This window comes from Pundamilia nyererei, unplaced genomic scaffold (genome assembly GCF_000239375.1).
Source record: "Pundamilia nyererei isolate P.nyererei 1_Seehausen unplaced genomic scaffold, PunNye1.0 scaffold00088, whole genome shotgun sequence".
NCBI classification, from domain to species: domain Eukaryota; kingdom Metazoa; phylum Chordata; class Actinopteri; order Cichliformes; family Cichlidae; genus Pundamilia; species Pundamilia nyererei.
Window position 1 is genome coordinate 1925364 of NW_005187489.1, and position 22301 is coordinate 1947664.

The 22301-nt window shown below is 44.5% G+C and overlaps 2 protein-coding genes across 3 annotated transcripts; both read right to left on the reverse strand.

The window, feature by feature from the left end:
- Positions 1 to 82: 82 nt before the first annotated feature.
- LOC102204019 (CD109 antigen-like) lies at positions 83 to 2195 on the reverse strand (the record flags this gene model as incomplete). The annotated part of the gene is made up of 7 exons (XM_005739037.1): positions 83 to 183; positions 239 to 305; positions 930 to 1082; positions 1176 to 1346; positions 1653 to 1715; positions 1796 to 1897; positions 2139 to 2195. Coding segments are annotated over 7 exons (714 nt in total), but the record flags the coding sequence as incomplete, so codon positions are not given.
- Positions 2196 to 6054: 3859 nt separating this feature from the next.
- Positions 6055 to 19291, reverse strand: LOC102193010 (cytospin-A). 2 transcript variants are annotated; one of them, XM_005738999.2, is made up of 12 exons: positions 18555 to 19291; positions 17872 to 18005; positions 15448 to 16044; positions 15156 to 15208; positions 9996 to 10537; positions 9645 to 9741; positions 9468 to 9531; positions 8868 to 8928; positions 8605 to 8701; positions 7380 to 7496; positions 7239 to 7298; positions 6055 to 7147 (listed from the first exon to the last, which is right to left on the reverse strand). In XM_005738999.2, the coding sequence occupies exons 2-12, from the start codon at positions 17909 to 17911 to the stop codon at positions 7058 to 7060; spliced, it is 1818 nt and encodes a 605-aa protein (XP_005739056.1). In that variant the 5' UTR covers positions 17912 to 18005; positions 18555 to 19291; the 3' UTR covers positions 6055 to 7057. The 2 variants fall into 2 exon arrangements, with proteins under 2 accessions (XP_005739056.1, XP_005739057.1); XM_005739000.1 differs by lacking the exon at positions 18555 to 19291 and adding an exon at positions 18179 to 18548.
- Positions 19292 to 22301: the final 3010 nt, after the last annotated feature.

Here is a 22301-nt window from a genome sequence, read left to right on the forward strand (position 1 = left end):
TCATTTGCCTAATAATTCTGCACTCCCTGTAGTGGATCAGATGAATCACCTTCCCCTCTCAGCCCTTACCTAACGTTAGTGTTCAACCACAGCAAAGCTTCAGCACCATCCATCCAATGGTGCCAGTCCTTGTGCACCTCTGGGGCATGTCCTTCTGAAAGCCATGAGATTGCATCTTCAGTGCTATAAATACAAAGTCAAGTCAGTATCGTAACTACAAAAAAACCAGCCGTTTTACCATTTTTAAGTCCAGGCTGGTTTTTCCTGTATAATCTCGTATTGGTCAGAATCTGAAGATCACAGTCCTGTGGTGGGACAGGAAGAGGAAAAATAGGTAACAGTGAATCTGTTTGGGCGAGAAAGTTTTTAAATGGATCGTTGTCAGATCACCACATGAGTTAGAAGTCAGGTGTGACATAAAGTCTAAGCGTCTTTATAGGAATCTGAGGCGATCGCAGTTTTTAAATGATCTATTCTACCACACACACACACTCACACCTACACTCTCTCTCACACACACACTCTACAGACTGTCAGAGCTTTGGAGGTGAGAAAAGGTGACACTTGGTTTCCTCTATTGCAGCGATCCTTAAGCCTCAGGTCCTGAATCCAGAGCACTGAGGTTACCAGCTCTTAGAAACAGGAGTCACCTCCTAACAAAGCAGACAGATATGTTACATCTGGACGAGCCGGTTTAGTGATCACTTTTTCAATTTCCGTGCAGTATCTAACTGGGAACAGTGTGCCGGGGGACTGAGGTGACTGGGGTGACTGGGAGAACAATATGAAGGAAATCCTGCGGTATCTAAAACAGGTGACTTTCTGACGAAGGTTCGCAGGAGCTCATGTTTCACAGATGAATTTTAAGCTTTTGTCTGCAGACATAATCAGCATTTATACAGAAGGAAGCATGGTTACGGCGGTCATACCCCTTCCTCTTTAAAGTTCAGATCGGGCTGCAGGGCGTCATCGTGTGTCCCCGTTACCGTGACTGCCAGCTGAGACCTGAATTCAAGACCGGTCACAGTCAGCGATACCTGCTCACCTGACTGGGCGCTTTCACTGCTCCACTTTAATGACACCTGAGGGGAGCACGCACACAGAGTATGGCACAGGATGAAGAGGATTACTGTTGGGAATTCATTAGAGCAATATAATAAAACGAGATCCTGTACATAGCTGTCTCGACTGATGGATATTTGTGCTGCGTCGCTGATGATCTCGCCGTCAGACAGGATGCAGTAAACGGTGACACAGGCCGCAGGGGCCCAGGACAGCGCTGGGGTCAGAGAGAAGGACGAGGAGTTTTGGGTCCCAGCAGCTACCACCTGGCCTTTAGAGCTCACCTACAAAATACATACATTACTAAATCATTGTTGGGTTGAAGAAGTGTCACGGACAGGTGCACAACTTCCGGTAACAGTGTTTAAACACACACATAGTACTCTGCATTAATGAGTAATTGTGTGTAACACAACAAAGCCACAGAAATGATTTACAGTTAGAAGCTTAGACACTTATGTGCTGGCCACTGTAAGATTTTCTTGCAATTCATAAGATTAATTTTACTTTACAATATGTTGCATTTTGTCCTTAATGCAGAAAAGACGCAGAAAATCAAATGCACACACTGTGTATTTAACCAAACATACCACAAAGTGAAGCTTGGTCAGGTTAAAGGTGCTCTCTACATTTATCTGCAGAGGCAAGCCAATCTGGAAATTAAATAAATATAGTTACATTTTGGATACATGCAGCTGTGATATATTAAAAATATTAACTTTGTATATAATACCTGTGCAGATGTGTTGCCGGGGGCGATCTGAACATACGAGTCGCTCGGAGAGGAGAAGTTGTTGGAAATCTTCAGAGTCTCCTCACTGGACTGAAATCTGGCCTAAAAATCAGTATTTATAGCAGTAAGATAAAGAAAACGTGCACTTATGAACTGATGTTCTCCATCTTTCTTTGTTCTTCTGAAAACATAACACATCAGAGGTCGCGTTTTTAATTTAAGTCCTTTCTCTTAAATTTAATGTCATCTTTTACGCTACTGAAACTCTTACAAGCAACAAAAGTACAGAACTGTGATTGTTCTGCAAGTCCACCTTTGCGTGTTGGAGAATTACATTACTGACCTGAATAAAGAGCGTCACAACTTGAGCCTGTAATTTAAACCTGATGCGGACGTCCCCGTCCTCAGACACAGGAAGTATCAGAGCTGTGGGTTCTGCGTTTTTCACAGACGTTATCTGATTGATTTGAACCACAGCAGAGTGCTTTAGATCCACTGAGCTGAGCGGCTTCCTGTCGTATCTTGAGATCCTGAGCTGTGAAACAGAGGAGGCACTAATACTGTGTCCAAAAGGCTCTGACATGTGAGTTATGATAATAATAATAACTCACGTTTGTAGAGAAGTGTAACGACGGCTTTAGCGTGGGTGGAAAATCGTGGAATGTGAGCTGGAATACATTCTGCCTCAGGTGGACTTTCACGGTTTTGTTCACTTTAAACCCTTAACAAAGAACATTATGTTGTTTGGTGAAGTTAAAGTTATACTTGCAGCAACGCTGGTTTATTAAAATGCGTCATACCTGTGGTGCTGTCGTTAACAGAGACAGTAACGTGCACAGTGGGACGACCGTCACTGCTAACTGATGAAGTATGCAGAGCCTGGAGTTGATCATTGCTGAAGAAAAACTGTGTTGATCCATAGAACTGAAAGCGAAGGTTAAAAATGACAGATAGTGTCTCTTATAGTTTCTATTGCTGTTTCAGTTTATGATTAAAGATATGAAAAACTGAAGAAACGGAGACATGGAGAGCTTCACCTCTTTAGTTTGCATAGCAGAGGTCGTGTTGCTCATAGCAGACTCCAGAGAAACAACTAATGTTCCACCTAAGGGTCGTCCACCAGGGTACCTAAATGGAAAAACACACTAATGCTGCTTCACTTGCTTCACTTATATGTATGAAAATATGATATTGGCTGAAATGATCCAGATGAGCTCACAGTGCTCTCACTGATCCTGAGACGTCATCTCCAGCAAGGATGTGTGACGGCGTCTTGATCAGAACGTCAAAGTGTGGGCGCTCTGTGAGACAGGATGGTCATTTTGGTAGATCTCAGTTTAATCCTAGTTTCGATACCAAGAACAAAGCACTGCAGAAGTGGACGCTGGGAAAATTACAAGCTGACCTGAGACTCAACAAGAAGATTAGAAGATCCGTCAAAACAAAAATGTCAGCGAGTGGTGTGACAGGAAGATCGCCAAAGGGAACAGACGTTGCCATTTGGGAACTGTGACTTTAAGTCATTTAGAAAATGTAGAGCTGAAGTACGTGGCGATTCTACAGCAGGGGTGTCAAATTTAAAGCCTGGGGGCCAGAATCGGCCCGTCGAAGACTACAGTTGACCCGACAGGATGGAAAATATGAAAGAGGGAATCAATTTAAGCCCAAAGAATCAGGCTGACAGATTTCCTTCATTTACTACAGCAGCATGTAGTTGAAACTGCATGTCTTTTTTTCCTATATCAAAATATTTCAGGGATCAAATGTGCAGTCAAACTTATTTACACCGACAGAAAGGGGAGTTTCACTGGTCCGACCCACTTCAGGGGCTGTTTGTGGCTCACAATGCAAAATGAGTTTGACATTCCCGTTTTAGAGGGAAAGTCAAGGCATCGCAAAAGGATTTGGATAAATCCTAGGCATTAAATGTAATAGGAATCCATCCAGCTGTTGTCAGAATGATTCACTCTGAACCACTGATGTTGTTCAGGTCAACCAGTGCCGTCTATCCTCAAACTGACCGATCGAACATAAACCATCACCGTTATTTTGGAATAAATCGATATGCACGTTACCATGAAGCTCCACAACAAACTGCTTCTCGTCAGTCACACCCTGCATGTAAGAAGAGGGAAGCTCGGATGAGAAGATATTCCTTCTTATTCCATCACAGCGTGCAGAGGGGAAAACAACAACCCTACATTCACAGTAGCTGCGATCACCCAGCGTCCAAGAGCAGCCGTCTGGGACAAAGGGAATTCTCGCAACACGATTCCCAGATTGGGCGTGGACTCCCACCTGTCAACGATATTCCCACTGGGATCCTGCATGTAAGAAAGGAATATCAGTCAAGGTCCCAGTGAGCAATGAAAAAAGAACAGAGTTCCTGTGGCTTTGTTCTTTCACACAGACAATAGAGACGCACCCGTACAGAGAGATCCACTCTGCCCTTGTATGGATGGTTATCCAGCTGAACACACACGGCTCTGACTTTGACTGCGTCCCCTGGATGGTAGCGGGATCTGTCAGTTTGGATAAAGGTGGACACATTCCTGGGACTGAAGGTTAGGGTGGTGGTGTTGGTGAAAATGACACTGTTTCCTTTGTAGCCCCGCACCGTCAGGTTTAAGAGGGAATTCTGGGTTAAGGAGTCAGGAATCTGGAGCGATGACATAAGTGTTAACACTGTGATCCCAGTCAGACTTTTTTTTCCCCCTCTACTGCCGTGAGAAGAAATAAAAACTATACTTACAGGAGGAAGCGTGAGAACACTCGTCAAACCTTTAAAACAGAATGACCTTTTAACCCTCCCGAAAGTTAAAAGAAACTAATTCAAGCTCGAATCGGCTTGTGACTGCACATCACCTTCTTGGAAGTCTTCGGTCAGCGATACTTTGGTGCTTCCACGTCCCAATTCAGCTGTCACCGTGCCCGGGAAGTCTCCGAACACGGTGACGGCCAGAGGAGTCGGCGTGCCAGCGTGCACCACCTCTGGACCTGAGACCAGATACAACGTAGCACTGGCACAGACGAAAGAAAGGTGCGTTACTGACGAACGGAGGTGGTTGTGCGCCATCAATTCATTCACGAATGCAGGCGTTCTCGTTCAGGAAACGAATGCGACTCCCTTCATACCAAATTCCACCACTTACCTGGATGAATTCTGCGTCCGACCAGAAACGGCAAAACTCACAACTTTGAAACAAACAGCTAGGGTCCAGATCGCGTTCATGTTCACAGTCACGCTTCGAATGTTTGCTTCTGACCCCAAACTGACAGCAAACGCGTCACTTTACCTGTACCTGAGTGACCAAGCTCCTCCTCCTGTCCTCCTGCCAGGGCCCCAGGGGGCTCCTCTCACACGCATAGGAAGATTAGGAAGCATATCACACGCAGCACACAAAGCATAGCAGGAGGGTGTGCACACACTCGACACCTTTGCCTGGGGAGAGACCAGCATCATTTGTCCGTGGAGACAATTCCAATCCACTTCCAAAGCCCGGAGAGACACACCGAGGTGTTATTGTATCCATAACAAGGAGAGATCATCTTAAATGTCACAAGGAACAGAAAACTGCATGTGTATTAGACACAAAACGACCATATTATTTGAAAACGGAGACCACCAATCAAATCTCTATTGTTTTAGGAAATATTTTGCTACATTACAGGACTCTGTGGCCTACTAATTGAATACAAAGCCATATTAGCACAATTCAGCTATGTAATAAACAGGCTTGACATTTTAATTATCTCGTGACAACAAAGGACGACAGGCTGGCAGTGGGTGTTGCGTCTCTGGAGGAAGTGATGAGACTGATCCGACAGTTGTCTGAAACCCTCCCTCTCCGCTGATCTCAGGCGCTTTCAAACATTGAGTTTTGTCTTTATAATTGCTTGTTTAGAAGTTTATAGACATAAATACAGGTTGGACAAAGAAAACGAGGTAAAAATAGCATCGCGGTGATTATGAGTTGACATGATGGGTGCAACACTGACCGTGCTGTAGCCACTAAGTGGCAATTAAAATTTTTTTACTGAGGAATAGCAGCATGATGCAGGCAAACAGAAGCATGCATAACCTTATATTCACCAGCAGGTGGCAGTAAAGCCAAGGTTAAGCCAATTTCAAACATGAGCTCCTCCCAGTTCAAAACAGAAGAGATGAGAATGTTGAGCCAAAAGCCCATAAATGGATTTTCGTGTCTGTTCTTTTCAATCCTAACAGTGGGGTTAGTAAACAAGACTCACGGCGCCACTTCATCCAAATAAACTGTTTATTTCTTTGGTATAATTCTTCACACTAGTTAAATACAAACATATCTTACAATGTAAGGAGCACTTGATTCATTTTGGCACGTACAACTTTGTCAACAGTTTCCAACATGTCGAAAAAATACCAGATGCGCATCAGCGAGGATGCAGGTGTGATGCGAGATGATGTTGATACCGGATGTGCAGTCTTGTGGAGGCTTGTATTTGCTTTAGCTGTGTCGCTTCTTTAACACACATCCCTGAGCAACTTAACAGCACCGGCTCTCTCGTTAGCATCACGGAAGCGCTTTGAAATTTTGATTACATGTGTTTTATGTGAGGAAACGCCAACTTTTACTGAAAAACTGAAACTTTATCCAAGCTAAATCATCAGACACGTTTCTGCCTGGACTGAGGCCTTGCAGCTGAATGCCCACACAGCCTTTACAAAACTACTGCACATTACATTCTGACATCAACAAAGTGCTGACAAAAGTGCGTATTTACACAGTGCTCAAATGTCCAAACACATGTGGAATCTTTGCAAAGCATCACATATAAAAGCCAAAGATTATAGATTTCATGGAAGACCTAATACAGTACTTTCTGACTGTAAAGTACCAGTGTGGAGACATTTACAGCAACTCGTGTACACACTTTAATAGAAAGATGCTAAAAAGGTTCCACATAACCGAAATTTCCACAAGGCGGTCACGATAATATCCACTTTAAAAGCTAAAATGTGACTTTTGCATGTCCGTTTTATTGTCTGAACAGAAACGAGTGCACGCAGCTCACACCCATCTGTGCTTACATCCTTTGGTTACAGGCTTTTGTGACAGCTGTTTCTGAGTCTATTTCAGTTACAATCTGTAGCTTTGAAAGTCATCCGCTTTTAACCACCCAGCAAAAGTAGTATTCAGGGAACAATTATGATGAACTATGCTTCTTTGACAGCGTTTCTGAAGTGTCGTCTGCGGCGGGGCCGTTTGACAGTACCTCCAACAGTTACATCTCAAAGTGGCGGTACATGCTCTCCACGTAGCTCAGAACCCGCTGCCAGTCAGGACCGCCCGCCCTCAGCATCTCCTCCACTGTCTGTTAAAGAGACACATTTATGAGCACAACAAACAAAAATCTGTTTCGTGTGTGTGTAAAATGGGAAATTGGTTAAAACACAAAGTCTTACCAGAGACTGCACAATCCCAACGCTCTCTCCTGTTTTGAACGCTAGACTGAGATTCTCTTTCTACAACGAAGGAAGTAAAATCGATAAGTTTAACACAAACGAGTAGCTTCGTCCCATCAGTCACACAGAAACCGGCACTACCTTGTTCTCGGGGCCGAGGGTGCTGTAAGGGATATGTGAGGGGAGGTAGGTGTGGTAGACGGCACAGAACGCCAGGCCGTCGGCCCAGCTGCTGCTGAAGTTGGTGATGTCAATGTTCTGCATGAAGAGGAGAGGATACAAAAATCTATTATGTTCATTACTTCAGTGTTAAAACCTGTTAGACTACCACTGTTATTAAGTCCTTCATTTAAACAGGTCTATAGACAAATGTGCAAAAGCTCAAACACATTACACGTGTTCACTGATTATTATAAGAAAAGCACGTCCAAGTACAACCTTTTGAAAATGTCTGAATGAAACCAGAGAGGGTAGTCTCATAGGTTTTGGCAGCTCATCCCTTACTTAAATTAGTTTTTCAAGTTCAGTGTGAATAAAAGGGCCAGCTAATGTTAACATGCATGTGACCTGATACTGTAAACATGTATTTAACTGTAGTCAGAAGTTAGTAAGCTGTAGATAAACATACAGTTCAGCTCTCGTCTCTCACCTAAGGCGAGCCATTCACTTTTCACATAATCACAGAATCAAGAGGCTTCAAGGCAGATGAAGAAAGATGCATATCAATAATATCACCATATTTAAGTGTGCACAAATTATGAATTATTACAATGATCTTTTGACTAGTGAATGTATACAAAACTTTTTATGAGGGGCAGATATAATATTGTTTGTATACAGAGTGAATTCAAAGGGCCCAAGGATGGACCCCTGTGGAACACCTCTGCAAACAGCGAGCAGAGGTTACGTGACACCTCTGTAGTTCTACCAGAAAGATAATCTAAAATCTAAAAACACTTTTTCTACTAAAATGAAAAGATCAGATGCTTTTGACAGGTTCAATACTAATGGTTACCGAGAGTTTCAGTTATATTACTGGAAACACTCAATGGAGCTGTTGATCTGTCACATGATTTAATCCTGAGGGTAAAAGTTGATTCCAGAACCATTGTCAGCTGGAGCTCTAATATTTTAGCAAGGGGAGGACAATTTGAGACGGGCAGTAATAATTTAAATCACTCGGGTCCTTGTCTTTGTGGAGTGGGAGCACAGGTGCAGCCTTCCAGGTTTCTTGAATGTTTAAAAAAGGACTGTTATCAGAGTTTGGAATACTTGGTGGAGATTTAGAGATTATGACCAAGAACCCACACACACACACACACACACCTGTAAACTGAACTACATATAAAAGCATCTTGAGGGTCACCTTGTAGCCTTGGGTTCGACTCTGACACCAGCGGAGCAGCGAGTTTCTCTTTGAGCCTCCATGGCGACGCAGCAGCAGGTTGAATCCATCCTGAGACCTGAAAACGTGCACGCACGCTCGAGTCAGTTACAGTAGAGCAAACTGAACGTCGCACGAGAAGTGTTTCCTCTACTTAAGCTTCACGATCTATTTTGCTTCAGTCCAAACAAGTCGTTCGATTTATAAAGGATGTGACTGTTCACAGAGCGTCGCTGTGGACTCACTTGGTGGGCGGCAACTCGGTGAGGGCTGAATTGTACTTGTTTAAAGACTCCTCGCATTTTCCTGCAGACAAGAAACAACCCTGCGTTACACACCAGCAAGCTATGAGCATCCAGTGCAGGAAGGCTTAGTCACAGCACAACACATTTTAACTTAACACAAACATCTACACGGTTAAAGGCTCTTTTTGTAAATGTGTGTATTTAAAAGTAATTTAAAACGACCTAACGCCATAATTAGAATATGAAGAAAGAACAGCTATGACTTACACATAAATATATTGTGTGGAAGAGATATCAGCTGAAAAGAAACAACAACAGGGCTGTACTTTCATGTCATTAGTTTGTACCACAACACTATGCAGCACATCAGCGCCGCCTTTATTTTCCCAAACCAAACCTCGACAACCAATACAACTAGTCACTACTTCAGGCTCGCTCTCAGATCTCTAAGACGCTCAAATTTACAAATTTACAATATGGTCACTTTTGGCTCTAAAAATTATGAATGAATTAACAAAATGAGGTTTAATCCCATCGTCTACATGGAGACTATGGTTAAAAACATAGTTCCTTAGTAGTATGAGGCGTGGGTGGGCTCACCTGCGTCACTACTTGACCTGCCGTCCTGCCAGTCCAGATTTCGACCTCTTAATTGCAACAAGTTCTTTTAAAGAAAAAAAAAGTATCTAATTAGGTATAGCTGTGTGTGCATACAGTATGCATGTCTTCATTAACAAGCAGACCCTAATGAAGCCACTTCCTGTGTATGAGTCTCACCTTGTTTGCAGCAGCAGCTGTTGCAGCAGAACTGGGCTGGGAGGCTCCGTTCAGCATGGTCTTGGATTCTGAGGAGCTGGGTAATCTGGACAAGCTTCTGCAGCAAAGAATGGATAAAACAAACCAAATCAACTCTCCTCACACAGCTGCTTCACGCTCCACTTGTAAATTGGACTGTTTAAATTCTTTTCAAGTGGTCGACTTAATGCAGTACGTTATAGAGAAAGCACAGCCGCAGTCCTGACCAAGTTTGGTGATTGTTAGCAGAGATGATGTGGAGCAGAGAAGGTTTGTTTTCAAATCTCTGTCCAGTTCCACAGACGTACGCTTAGGCTCGAACCGTTTTCTCACCTTGACCTCTCTGTAGTCACCATCCTGCGTGTTTCACTGGATCGCACCCCCTCTCTGTTCCTGTCCTCATTGGTCACATTTCTCAGGTAGCGCTTAGTCACATCTTTACAGTCTGTTTTCGCCTCTTCGTCAGCGACATTCTTCACCACCTCGTTCTGATTCTTACTTTCCAGCACTTCTCTTCCTAACCTGTACACCGCCCTCTCCCTGCCTCTGTGGCTTTCTTCCTTGCTCTCCGACTTGTTAGATTCTCCATTTGGCTTCTCAGGTTCATGACAAGGTTCCTGGGCTTCACTTTTGCCCTGGACCTTGGTGAGATTAGCCAGTTTTTGCCTGCTCTCCTTCAACTCTTCCCTCAGAGTAACCAGCTGCACATCAGCCTCTTTCTGTCTCTGCTGGGCAGCAGACAGCTCCCTCTCAATGTCTTTGTGGGCTGTTCGGATCGCCGTCAACTCCTCTTCTGCCTCAGCTCTCAGCCGATCTGCCACCGCCACCGCCACCTGCAGGTCACCCTGGAACTGCAGCCATTCGCCACGCTCTGACTGGAAAGCAAACAGAGGATACTTTATTAGCAGGAAAATCTCAGTTTGTCCAACTAATTTAAGAAACAGCACCCATGTTCTGTGTGGGCATACGCTAGCACAGCTGACTGGTAAGCTGAACACAAGTGCAGCAGAAGCTGACTATAAATTTTGTAAATAATCTGTCATACAGTCCCGATCAAAAGTTCAAACCACAGGGGGGAGCTTAAGGGAAAGATTTTTTGCCTTTGCCATCAGAATGTCATGACAGAAAATGACAATAAATCTACATTTTTGCACAGATTTGGCCCTTTAAAGGCATGTAGCCCTAAACCTTTGAGCAGCTGTAAAACAGCCTGTTTTAGTTTCAATAAATTACATGCTCAACAAAATGTTTTGTCTCACTCTTTCTTCTTGTTGTATGTTGAAGCTTGACTTGGAACCTCGTTAAGATCCAACCATGCAAAATATGGTTTTTTTGCCATCTTTCAAGTGGCCTTAAACCTTTGATCAGGACTGAGAGAAATATAATAAAAATGTAACGGACAATCCACGCAATCAAAATTATTTTCACAATAATGCCATAAAGAATCCAGATGATTAAAGTTGGCTTTAAGTTAATCAGACAGACAAAAAGAAACAGCTCAGCTTTCCGCAGAGAATGACTGCAATCAAATAAACTATCAAATATCCATTTCGCCCTCATTAGACGACAAGTTGAGCTGAAGCGAGCAGCAGGCCTCAGCAAGCCGAGGGGGGGAGTGGAGCTGGCAAGCCAACTCAAATGAGGCAAAACTCGATCATGAGAACAAAAAGTGGTCTGCTCGTTTTTAAAAATCATTCTTGGAGGGAAAAAAAACGACTCGAAGCCGAACAAGCTCCGACACAAACAGAAAAACAAAGCAAATGTAAGCAACGTTTTGGGAGCCGGACCAAAGATTACATTGTGAAACTGCCTTCTGCGACACCATCGGTGTGGCTGTGATCCAAAAACAGTTTTTTTGGACATGGGAAAACCAAATCCCAACTCGGATTCAGTTTCATATCTTCGTGATGTAAAAAAACGCTTCAAGCTTTCATTCTTATAGTCCTGCAGCAGCAGACATGCACAAACACTACCCCCAGACATCAAAACAGGCACTCAGAGCCAATGAAGCCAAGAGGTAAACGATACCAGACTATTAAAAAATGTTAAGCGACCAACATCATAAAAGAAAAACAGAGGGATGTGGAAAAACGTCAGAGAAGACAGGGAGGACAATAGAAGTTGTTGGAATCACACACAGATTTAAGGAAAGGGAGTTCACAGACTGTGGAGAAATGTAAGCTGGGGAACTGCGAGAGTGTGGAGGAGTGGAGGGATTGGGAAGGGTGGTAATTAGATGAAGAATGGATGAAGATGTGGAGGAGGAGGCGAGTCTGAGCCAAGCCGTTCCCTCATCTGACCACTGACTCAAGACCACAGCTGGACCTGATTACTCTGGATGCATGCGCGCACACATGCATATCACGTTGCTTTCCTCTCTCCCACAGACACACACCTCCCCTGTTCTTTCACATCAACATCAAACCACACCGTTTCATTCTCCAACACGTAGCCATATACTCAGGTTAAGCCGAAGCACACTCTCCTTGGAAATCAGCAGGATAGTGAATCCTGTTTGGAGTTCTCCGAGTCTATATTTAGGATTATTAAAAACACCCGCGTGGACTTAAAGAATCTTGTCTTTGCAGAGTCTTTGTTATCTAGATGTGGACACCAACTGGAGCGTGTCTGTTTAAGGAAACAGGAAGGGGTGCTCCTCAGTTAACACTGAGATAAGGGTGTGGACTGTCAGGACCCCAGGACCCGGCCTCATGCCCCGCTGCAGGACCAGATGTAGTACAGGCATACATACACATGTCTATACTCTAGATGCAAATCTGCGTTCCTGACAATTCCTGGAAAGAGTTCAGCACACTTGAAGATTTGTGCTGTGTTTACTACTATGTGTCCCTACTTCACCTCCACGCCCACTCTAACTTGGGGAATCATCCCAACTCAGTGATTACTGCTCTCTCCAAGCTGTGGTGTGAATTCAAATATATTTATTAAGACACATTTGCCTCCCAGATGTGCAGTGCAAAATGGCCAAAAAACTCTGCAAATGATGCTCAAACATAACTTAACCATAAGCTAACAAGAGAGTTGCATATTTCAGAAAAGCTTCCCAATGGAGTCAGGAACCCTTCTCTCATCCTTCCATCAGTCTACATGTGATCCGTGGCGTCCAAATGCACGGCCTGTTTCACTGCAGCAGACTGTCAAGGAGCAAAGAGAACAGAGAGAACCTGGAGATCATTTCAGGAAATCTCGGCCAGCGCTCACCTGGAACTGATTCCAAATGCTTTGAGATCGACTCCAGCAGGGAACACAAATCTGACCATCCACCCCCACAACACAGCCACGATTGGAGTATTTTCATTTTTGCTGGTTAAGAAAACTGAAAGCTTGTCATGCTCATAAGCACAAACAGATGGTACATTTGATAACATCCTTAGCAGTTCATTGCACAATGGGCAATCATGTGGCTTTCTTTAGAATTCAGTTTAACTACAAAGAAATGGAAAATACATTATTGCTGCCGGGTAGACAGAGACAGATAAGGAGCATTAGGAAAAGCAGTGCTGAGGACAGATGAAGAAAGCACATCAGGGAGGCTTATCTGTCTGAGTGTGACTGGAAAAATAACAGCTACTTAAATTACAAGAAAAAAAGGGGTCAAAAATGGGGTCAGATCTGAAGAGGAAACGGCTTAAGCAAGGTGGGGTCAGACGAAAAGATGGATGGTGAATGCAGAATAGAGGAGAGGGGGGGCTGAAGGCATCCAGAGGAAGGAAGAGATGAGAGAGAGAGGGAGAGCCATCGCTCATTTCAGTCTTGTGCTCGGGGTGGAGCGGTCAACAGGCCCGGCTGGGAGCTGAGGGGAGGGGGGAGGCCTCTGAAGAATTCTTGATGCATGTGTTTGTAAGTCTTTTGTTTCGTGTGCACGCGCACAAAACATGGCCAGTGGGTCACTGCAAGCTGCAGCCCTTCTACCTCACCACAGCACAAAACAAAACAAGTTTTGTCTTGGAAACAGCCGAATGTGAACCCCCTCCTCCGCCCTGCACTCCCCTTCTCCGGCTCTCCACACAAAGGATCTCGGCACTGCAGAGCAGGCAGGGAGGGTTCATAAAGCTGAGCTCCGGCTAGCTTATATCGTCCTACAGAGGGCTCATGTAAACACGGGTTTGGATTGCCATGATTTCCATAACACTGAGCCCTCTCGCTGCGTTATACCACAGTCCCTCTGAGCTTCAGCTGGACCGTGCGAGGCTTATATTTCTAGGTCTTTTACAAGGATGTGGGAAAGTGGAAGAAAGACAAAGTAAAGAAAGGAGTGTTTGGACAGTTTGAATATTAAATAGGCAGAGCTGACATCAAGGAGGCGCGGAATAGACGAGCTGGAAGATAAAAACGGACGACGTGCGTCAGTCGCAGTTCAATTAAAATAATTCAAATACATGAGAAAAATAAAAGAGCAGACGAGAGGACGGGGAGGATAGAAGAAAGAGAAGAAAAGGCGATGGGGACGGGGAGGGGCGCCGTTCTGTCATAGTCCAGCTGTCGTAATCTGTGGCAGATCTAGAGGAAGCTGGAAGCCTCTGGCTACAATCCTCATAAGGGAGGGTCAGGAATCGGAACGAGTAACTGACAGGAAATTACTCAAGAATATCACCGTCCTCCTAAGATCGCAGAATGAAGGAGAAAATGAACTAAAGAAGTGCTGCAGAATTTGATTTTATCCATATCGAACATAGCCAGTTCAGTTCAGTTCAGTTCATTTTTATTTACACAGCACCGACAACAGTCGCATGTTGTCTCATCAGAAGGACCAACAGTCATGTGCAGCTGCCTGTGATACCAAAGGCGAGCGTCCTTGATAAACTATCTTGTTGGACAGAAAATGATCTCAACGACTTTCCTCCTGTGGAAGGACAGGAAGACCTTCATTAGCACAGCTGCAGCCCCCAGGGGGTGAAGCAGACTCCACTTGAAGACTCTGTTGTTGTTAAAGGGGAACAAAGTGTGGGCTGTGATGGTACAGTATGTGTTATTGTTACCTCTCGGCTCACAGGTCATATTACACTGACCTGTACATCACTTCCTGTTTACAAATGCATGCACTTTACTCGTTCAGTTATGCTGCAACAAAGGTGCGTCGTGTATATAAAACACAGGACTAATTACAGGATGAAGTTTGATGAAAAAAGAGGCTTTAAACAACACAAGACTGGCAGTGGGACCCCAGATGAAACGTTTACGGTCACAGCTTACAATCTAGCCGGTGTATATCAAAGCAAAAACTTCCTGTCATCATACAAGAATTTTAAAAAGTCAATTTATTGGGGTTTAGGCAAACGCATCCTTCACGGGGACTGGAACCTGGTCATTACGACTAGAAGGCATCCAGTACCAAAGCTCCTCACTCCAAAATGTTGCCACATTCATATGCAAACTTTAGATTATAGAGAATGACCGGATAACGTCTCTTTGGGGGGGAAGAGTTAAGTGCACGGTCGGTGTCTGAGGAGAAAACTTTCAAGCTCATCTCACCTCTAATGTACTCTTCAGACTCTTCACTTCTGTCAGCAGATGCTTCAGTATCTCTGAGGGAAGGTCACAGAAATGTCAGGCAGCATCACATGCATATAAAACACAAAAAATGTCGAGGAAATTGACTTGCCCTTCTTAAAACAGACAAACGTTTGGCCCACATTGAAATGCAGAGTTGTAGCACTCAAACAACAAGCCTGCTGGGGTTGTTATTGCAGTGCTTATTTAGGGAGGGGATATTTTGAAATTTCAAATACTAGTACTATAATAATAAGACTGATTTCACTCTCACCTGCTGTGTTTGTGCTCCCGTCCTCACTGGCAGGGATTCCCAGAGCTAGCTTACACTCCTCCAGCAACTTCTCCAGTTCCTCGCTTTGGCCATCCTTCGGTTCCTGACACTGCGGCAGAGACTGACTCAGACCACTGTCCCTTTCTCTCCAGTTTTGCCCCAAAGAGCTGCCCACCACAGGCGAGGCACTAGAAAGAGACGAGGGGCTCTTTATAGGACTGACAGGCACACTCTTCTCTGGGGTAACAGGAATCCTGGGTGTAGAAGTAGGAGGACCACCATTCCTCCCTACAGTAGCTTTCTCACTCACGGCCACAGCACCGGCTGGCTTGCTGTTCACTGGGTTAACTCCAGCGCTGACCGTGGAGCTGTTTGCGCTGACCGGCGGACAAGGCTTCCAATCTGGAGGGGGACTGCGAGCGCTGGGAGTAGTTGGCGTGCCGTGCTGCGATTTCTTGCCAGTGGTCGCCGGTACTGGAGGTAGAGACGAAACTGAGATCGTAGGGGAAGACGGAAGCTGGGGAGCACTGGTTGTGAAAACAGCACCATCGTTCTGTGGCGTAGTAGGTGGAGTGTGAAAACTGTCCACCTGAGCCCCTAAAAAAACAGATTTGAGAGAAAATGAGAAAAGCAAATTGTGTTCGAAGACTTCATCTAAATATGGGAAAAAGGGGAAAAACTGAGCTGAATAATCATTTCTGTCAGACGTTTTCCACACAAGACATCAATTTAAAAACAATTCTTGAAATAATTTCATATCCTGGTCTCTGGTTTTAACTTCATGAGTGGAGCAGGACTTTAAAGTTTGTGCTCATTTCCAGGCCCGACTTTTATTTTTGGACCGTACTGAAATAACTTTGTTTAAAATAGTCCACTTTTCTTATACTGAGCCTTGGTGCAGCTGCTTAGCTCACCCGCTATCTGAAAGAAGCAGTTTTAACTCCTCTTTCTTTAAGACACTTTGCTCCTGATTGTGAACAGAAGGTTTGAAGAACAGGTGGGTGGAGCACACGTCCTCACATCATGATCTCTTCACATCACGCAAGTCCAAGTATGGGTGTTTACAGCAGTTTAGAGCTCTTAGAGAGTATTTGCACATACGACGACCTCCGTATCTGAAACTCTGACCATGAGCAGTCATCGCATACATGTGTGACAGAATAACAGCCTCCATCTGTGACTCGGTCACACAGACTGAAGGAATACACTGAACAACTGAAGCGGACACAGAACGAAGTAAGAAAGCAGTCAGTCGTCAGCAGTCAGGCATGCTGACGCTGAAAACATCATCTAGCGAGTTGACGGAACAACACGGCCTTCGCTGACCAGCACAATGCCCGGGCCGTGCCCCTGACGATGAATGCTGTAATACAAGCATTCCTCTAGCGCTGCTCATCCATACCACTGCTCCCGATTCAGGAACACATGCAGACACAGGACAAACAATTCCCACGTATTTGCAGCACTCAGTTACCGATTCATTTTCAGACTTGACACATGATGAGTTCCACTTTTTGGCATTCCCCGCCTGTCACAGCACGCCAGCGTTAAGAACTCCAGAGGCTGTGGGAACCCGTAGGCAGCGTTTCCTTCTCTTCCCCGCTCATTTTTCTTGTTTGGACAAAAGCTTCACTATGAACAAAATGAATGTTTTTTTGTTCCTTCGTTTTTTCTTTAGTGATGTAAGATCAGCACTTGAACATTTGCAAAGTTATGCACCACCTGCTGCACGGCCAAGTCACCGAGAAAGAATGACAGGACTGTCTAATAGGACTCTCAAGCCAACCCTTCTCTTTATTTCTTCATTCCAGACCTTAATGCGCTCGTCCAACCATGTGCATGGGTGGCAAGTTGACTGAATGAGAGTGGATGTGTGTGTGTGTGTGTGTGTGTGTCAGATGGCATTAGACTTCCTATGATTAATCCGCTGCCCTTGTGCTGAGCTGGGGAATTCTGCCGATTCATCACAGCTGGCCCGGCAGGGCCAGAACGAATCACACGGGGACGCGAGGAGAATGACCACTCACTGAGCAACACAGGAGAGCTGCCAAGATTCCTGCTGCAACTCAGCACACACACAGACACACACACACATTCACACACCTACAGCTTTTCCACTTGCTTCTCTCTGCTGCCTTCAGTTTCATGATTACTCTTCATCCACCTTCACTTTTTGGGAATTCTAGTACGTGCACTTTTCTGGTATCATGCTTCCGACTTCCGTGTACTTCATGAATCAGATGTTTGCGATTTCCTGGAAATTTCTCAACACAATTCAAAACACGAGGCCAACACAACTCAGCCATCTGTGCGCACTGCCAAACCTTTCAGACACAGCATGGAAAGTTCAAGGGAGCTGATTCCGCCAGAGCTGGTTTAAAGAAAGTAAATTAAGTGTGTGTGTGTGTTTGAGGGATGACCTACCTGTGGGTCCGTGGCTGTCCTTGGTGGAAAAGTTGCCCATTCTGCAGTAATAGGGTTGGGGCCAGTGATGTGGCCCTGCAGGTGCTTGTTGCACTTTCACTCAGACCAGACCAAAGAGAGAGAGAGGAGGTGACCTACACACACACACACACACACAGTGAGAGAGAGAGAGTACATCCAGCAAAGGATGAAGTCGTGCACTTTTATCCAGCTGAGAAATAATCCAGTGAACACAACCTCGCTCACAGTGATGGCGGACTGAGGAAGTTTACATGGAGTCTCATTTGAATGATAGTAAAATCAGTACCTTTACATAATGAGGCTGAAACACCAGAGTGAGATCAGACGTACAGGCAGGACGCTACAGTGTGGCCACATGAGGCAGAAAGCTGTTGGCACGTCGGTGTAAGTGCTCGGTGAGTGGAAAAGGACGAGAAACGCGCCCCAGATCCACAGAAACTGCAAACCGAGTCACCGAGAAGCACCCACGAGTTTAAACTGGCAGTTAAACCAGTGAGGTTCACTAAGACGTAACATCGTTCTTCTAGAGTCACAGGTTTGCGCCACAGACGCGCGAGAAAAACTTTCAGCCACAAACTCGATATAAGTTCTTCACTGAGGGTGGAAAAAAGTCACTCAAAAGTCATCTTCAATGTGAAAAGGCAACAATAGTGGGTACAAACCTTGGACAGATTAGAATCAATCCCAGATCGTCCGGTTCTGCGTTTTGGAAACTCTGCTTCTTCTTCTTCTTCTCCACGACCCGCTTTCTCCAGCGCTGCTCAGCCAAGCGCACTGCCCCGCTGTTCCTTCACGGAGAGGCGCCGAGGGCAGATGGACAAACGCAAAAGCAGCAGCTGTTGGACAAAGTCAGGTCCAAGCAACATTTTACTCCTGGGAGCTTCTCGATAAAGAAGCAAAGACGTGTGGCTTTAGTCCTCAGAAAGAGTCGAAGTGAACTCTGACCGCAGATGACCAATGTCTCCGATATCCACCGGACGTGTCCACTGGAGGGCACAGTTAGGCTGCGAAAGGACAAACCTGTTGCTGTCGCCTCTGGGGGGTGTTGGTTTCTGTCCGCTCACTGCTTCGAGCGGATGACCCACTGACCCGCTGTGCCACACAACCCCGGGCTGAACAGTGAACCGACTTTACATACGAATATTTCTCCAACTATTCACGCGGTCCCGGTGAGAGTTTAGCTCCCACATAACTCTGGTGAGTCCTGGGATGATTCAGTTCTGAGTGTTTCAAACTATTTCCTGGTTACGCTTTTGCACTAATGCAGTCATTTTTTATAGTTTAATTCTGACTAACTCATGCACACAATAAGAAATAAACCACAGTTACGCAAAACTAAAGTTACGCATAAACATTGGTGACAAAAACATTAAAAGATCACATATGTAGACACAGCAGCTCTGGTCTGGACATATTTATTTAAAAGCTGGCATACACAGGAGATTACCAATTAAACTAATCGCCCATATGGCCAAATCTTTGAATCTATACATTTTGATATATATATATATATAAATTTTTTTTCAAATTAAATTAACCTGTGTCAACCTTGCTAAGATGCATTTAACCAAATATTATCAGTGGGGTGTACTTGTATATTTGAGGTTTTGTGGATCAGAAAAAATCCCAAATAAACTCAAACTTGTGCACTTAATTATTGTTTTGTTCCTTTAACTCATGAAAGTTGCTGTACAGTCGTTCCACCGTGGAAAAATGATAATTTAAAGAAATCATTAAAAGCCCCAAAATTACCATGAAATTCATGCTAACGAGTGCATTCAAACCTCTGACCACAACTACAGATGCTGGGCAAACACATGTAAGCAGCATGTGCTTAGATAGGCTAGTTCATAGTAAGCAGAGAAACAAAGACTGAAATTCTGAGCTGATGCTACTTTTTTAAATGGAAGTTTAGCTGATTATTTATTTGTTTTTGTATTCATTTATTCATTTTTTGTCACTTTCCTCCTGCGGTGACAGAAAAACAAAGAACTCTTTATTATTTAAAAAAAAACTGAACTCTTTATCACATTATTGAACATTCAGCCTGCACAACACTGATGCTACAATGTGGCTTGCAAACGTGGATGGGCTATGAGCCCCACTGATAAACTGTTGCATTAGTAATAAAAAAGTGATATTTGTATCATCTGTAAGTAGGTCGTAGCTGCTTTTAAGGCCAACTATAGTTTGACTTTTATCGTGACTCCACATGAAATGACATTGTTGAGATATCTGTTGGTAACCCTTCTCTCACTGCCAGGGGGGCAACATCACTGATCTTAGTTGTTTAGCAGAATCCCCCGTGACGTATCTGCACAAGTGTTTGACTAAAATATTTAAAAGAAGCATGTGCTGGTCGGTGTGAGTCTGTCTACAGCCTCTGGTCTTGCACTGCACATTGTGTCTGTCACAGTACCAGGATATCAGCGTCCGTCCTCTCTCTGCAGTCTTACAAGTTTATCTTGTGATTAGGTCATCAGGGCCGTGATTCCTGTGGTAAAATTCTGTCACATCTCTTGAAGCATAATTACACCCAAACAGCATGAATTGAATCTTGACTAAAACATTTATTTCTTGGTACAAAAAGAACAATTTCATCTCACATAATTGCACAGAAACAATCTGAGCCACAGCTGTGACTAAAGTGCTTTTATTTCATGAATCTAGTCCAACATCTTTTCATTAAATATTAATGACTTTACTAACAGAACAAAAGTCTCCTTTAATGGGCACAGCTAAAGTCAAGTTTGTAGAGCTTCACAGACGCTAATGGATGAGCGCTGATGTGTGACATCCAGCACACTGACAGATGAATACTGTGCTTTCAAACATCCCTTGCATTTTTAATCCGAGAGCTAACGTGTTTTCGAGCATCGCCATTATTCAGTGCACTATCTCGGCAGTTTCTCCTCATAGACTGCACAATGCAGAGTGAAACAGGAACCGGCTGCAGCGAGGAGACAAGCTCTCCTCCTTCACTCTCTTATTGAGATCAATAGGTTTTCGCAGTTCTCTGTGCTCACTGTGCACTGTTGCAGTATAAAGAGAATCCATCAAAAGCAGCTAGGTGCATTACACAGCTTCCAGCCCATGTCCACATTGATTCTGAAACTCCCAGGAGGACAATGCCTGAATGCGACCGCAGTCTGCAGTTCAGTGAAAGCACGGCCAATTATTTCCGATCCGAATTTTCAAACGGGTGGAGAACATTTTAGTCAAACGTGTCTAATTCTGAGCGCTATCTGTTTGGTTTACTCTGTACATTTCCTCCAGAGCATTCCTGCTCCTTATAACCCAATTATGAAATTGTTTATAGGTGTCAGCCTCAGTCCAGAATAAGGTGAGCAACTGTCCAACATCCGATGCCAGTTGGAGCCATTAGCCCGCTCCTGAGTGGATTACGACCATTTTGTTGGTGACCCTCTGTGCTAGAATACTGGTGGGTCACTACTGGGCCATTATAAACTCCCAACCTGCCACAACTAGCCACTTGTCCAATTTGGCAGAGCGACAAGGACGGCTTTTTGGCTATGAGAACGTGGACTGCAAGGTCTGGCTGACCTCTAACTGACGAAACACTAAACTTTCTTACATCCTCCTTTGGAGAATCCCTCTGTTGCCTACCTTGTACCATCTCCATATCTGATAAATCTCAAGTATACTGGCTCAATTTAATAGCCGGTCAATGACGACAGTATAACCTTGTGCAATCCATAAGGCACAGCGCGCATTCTCAACCACGCTCAGTGTCTCGCCGAGTCTCAGCTCCGCTCTCTCTGGTACATTTTTTTGGTGTTAATACGAATGAAAACACCACCTCTAGACTCGTCCATCCATATCTGACAGCGAGACAAACGGTGGACACTGCAGGGGGAATGGCACAATATTTGGACGCACAGGAACTGTTTACGGGTCCTTGACCCTCTAATACCAGATTAGGTTAATGAGTGTGTGCACCAGGAATGGTTTTCCACCAGGGTTAATCCCCACGGAGGGCACAGACTTATCCTGCAGAAATCACCACTTTACCTTGCTTACCCGCCACCTGCGGTGTCTCATCAAAGTGTATTTGTGCAATTGTTGTTTACACGGCCCACGCTTTGATAACAGATCCACTTTCTTCTGATAAAAGAGCCGTTTTCAAGCCACAAAAGCATCCTCTGCTTTACCACTCTGACCGAATCCTCAGAGAATTTAAAGTCCTCAGAATAGACGCACCGGTTTGGACTCAGCCCCAAAGCCAACCTATGTCTTCGACCGCTCTCTTTCGATTGACAGCCAATGCAGACTACACCAAAAGATGCCAAGGCTTGTTGATGGATGGCACCTGCTCCTCCTCAGAGGAAATCAATTGAAGTCATGGGCAAGGATGGGCTGCTCAAGCACTTACACATGGCTTTCTGCCT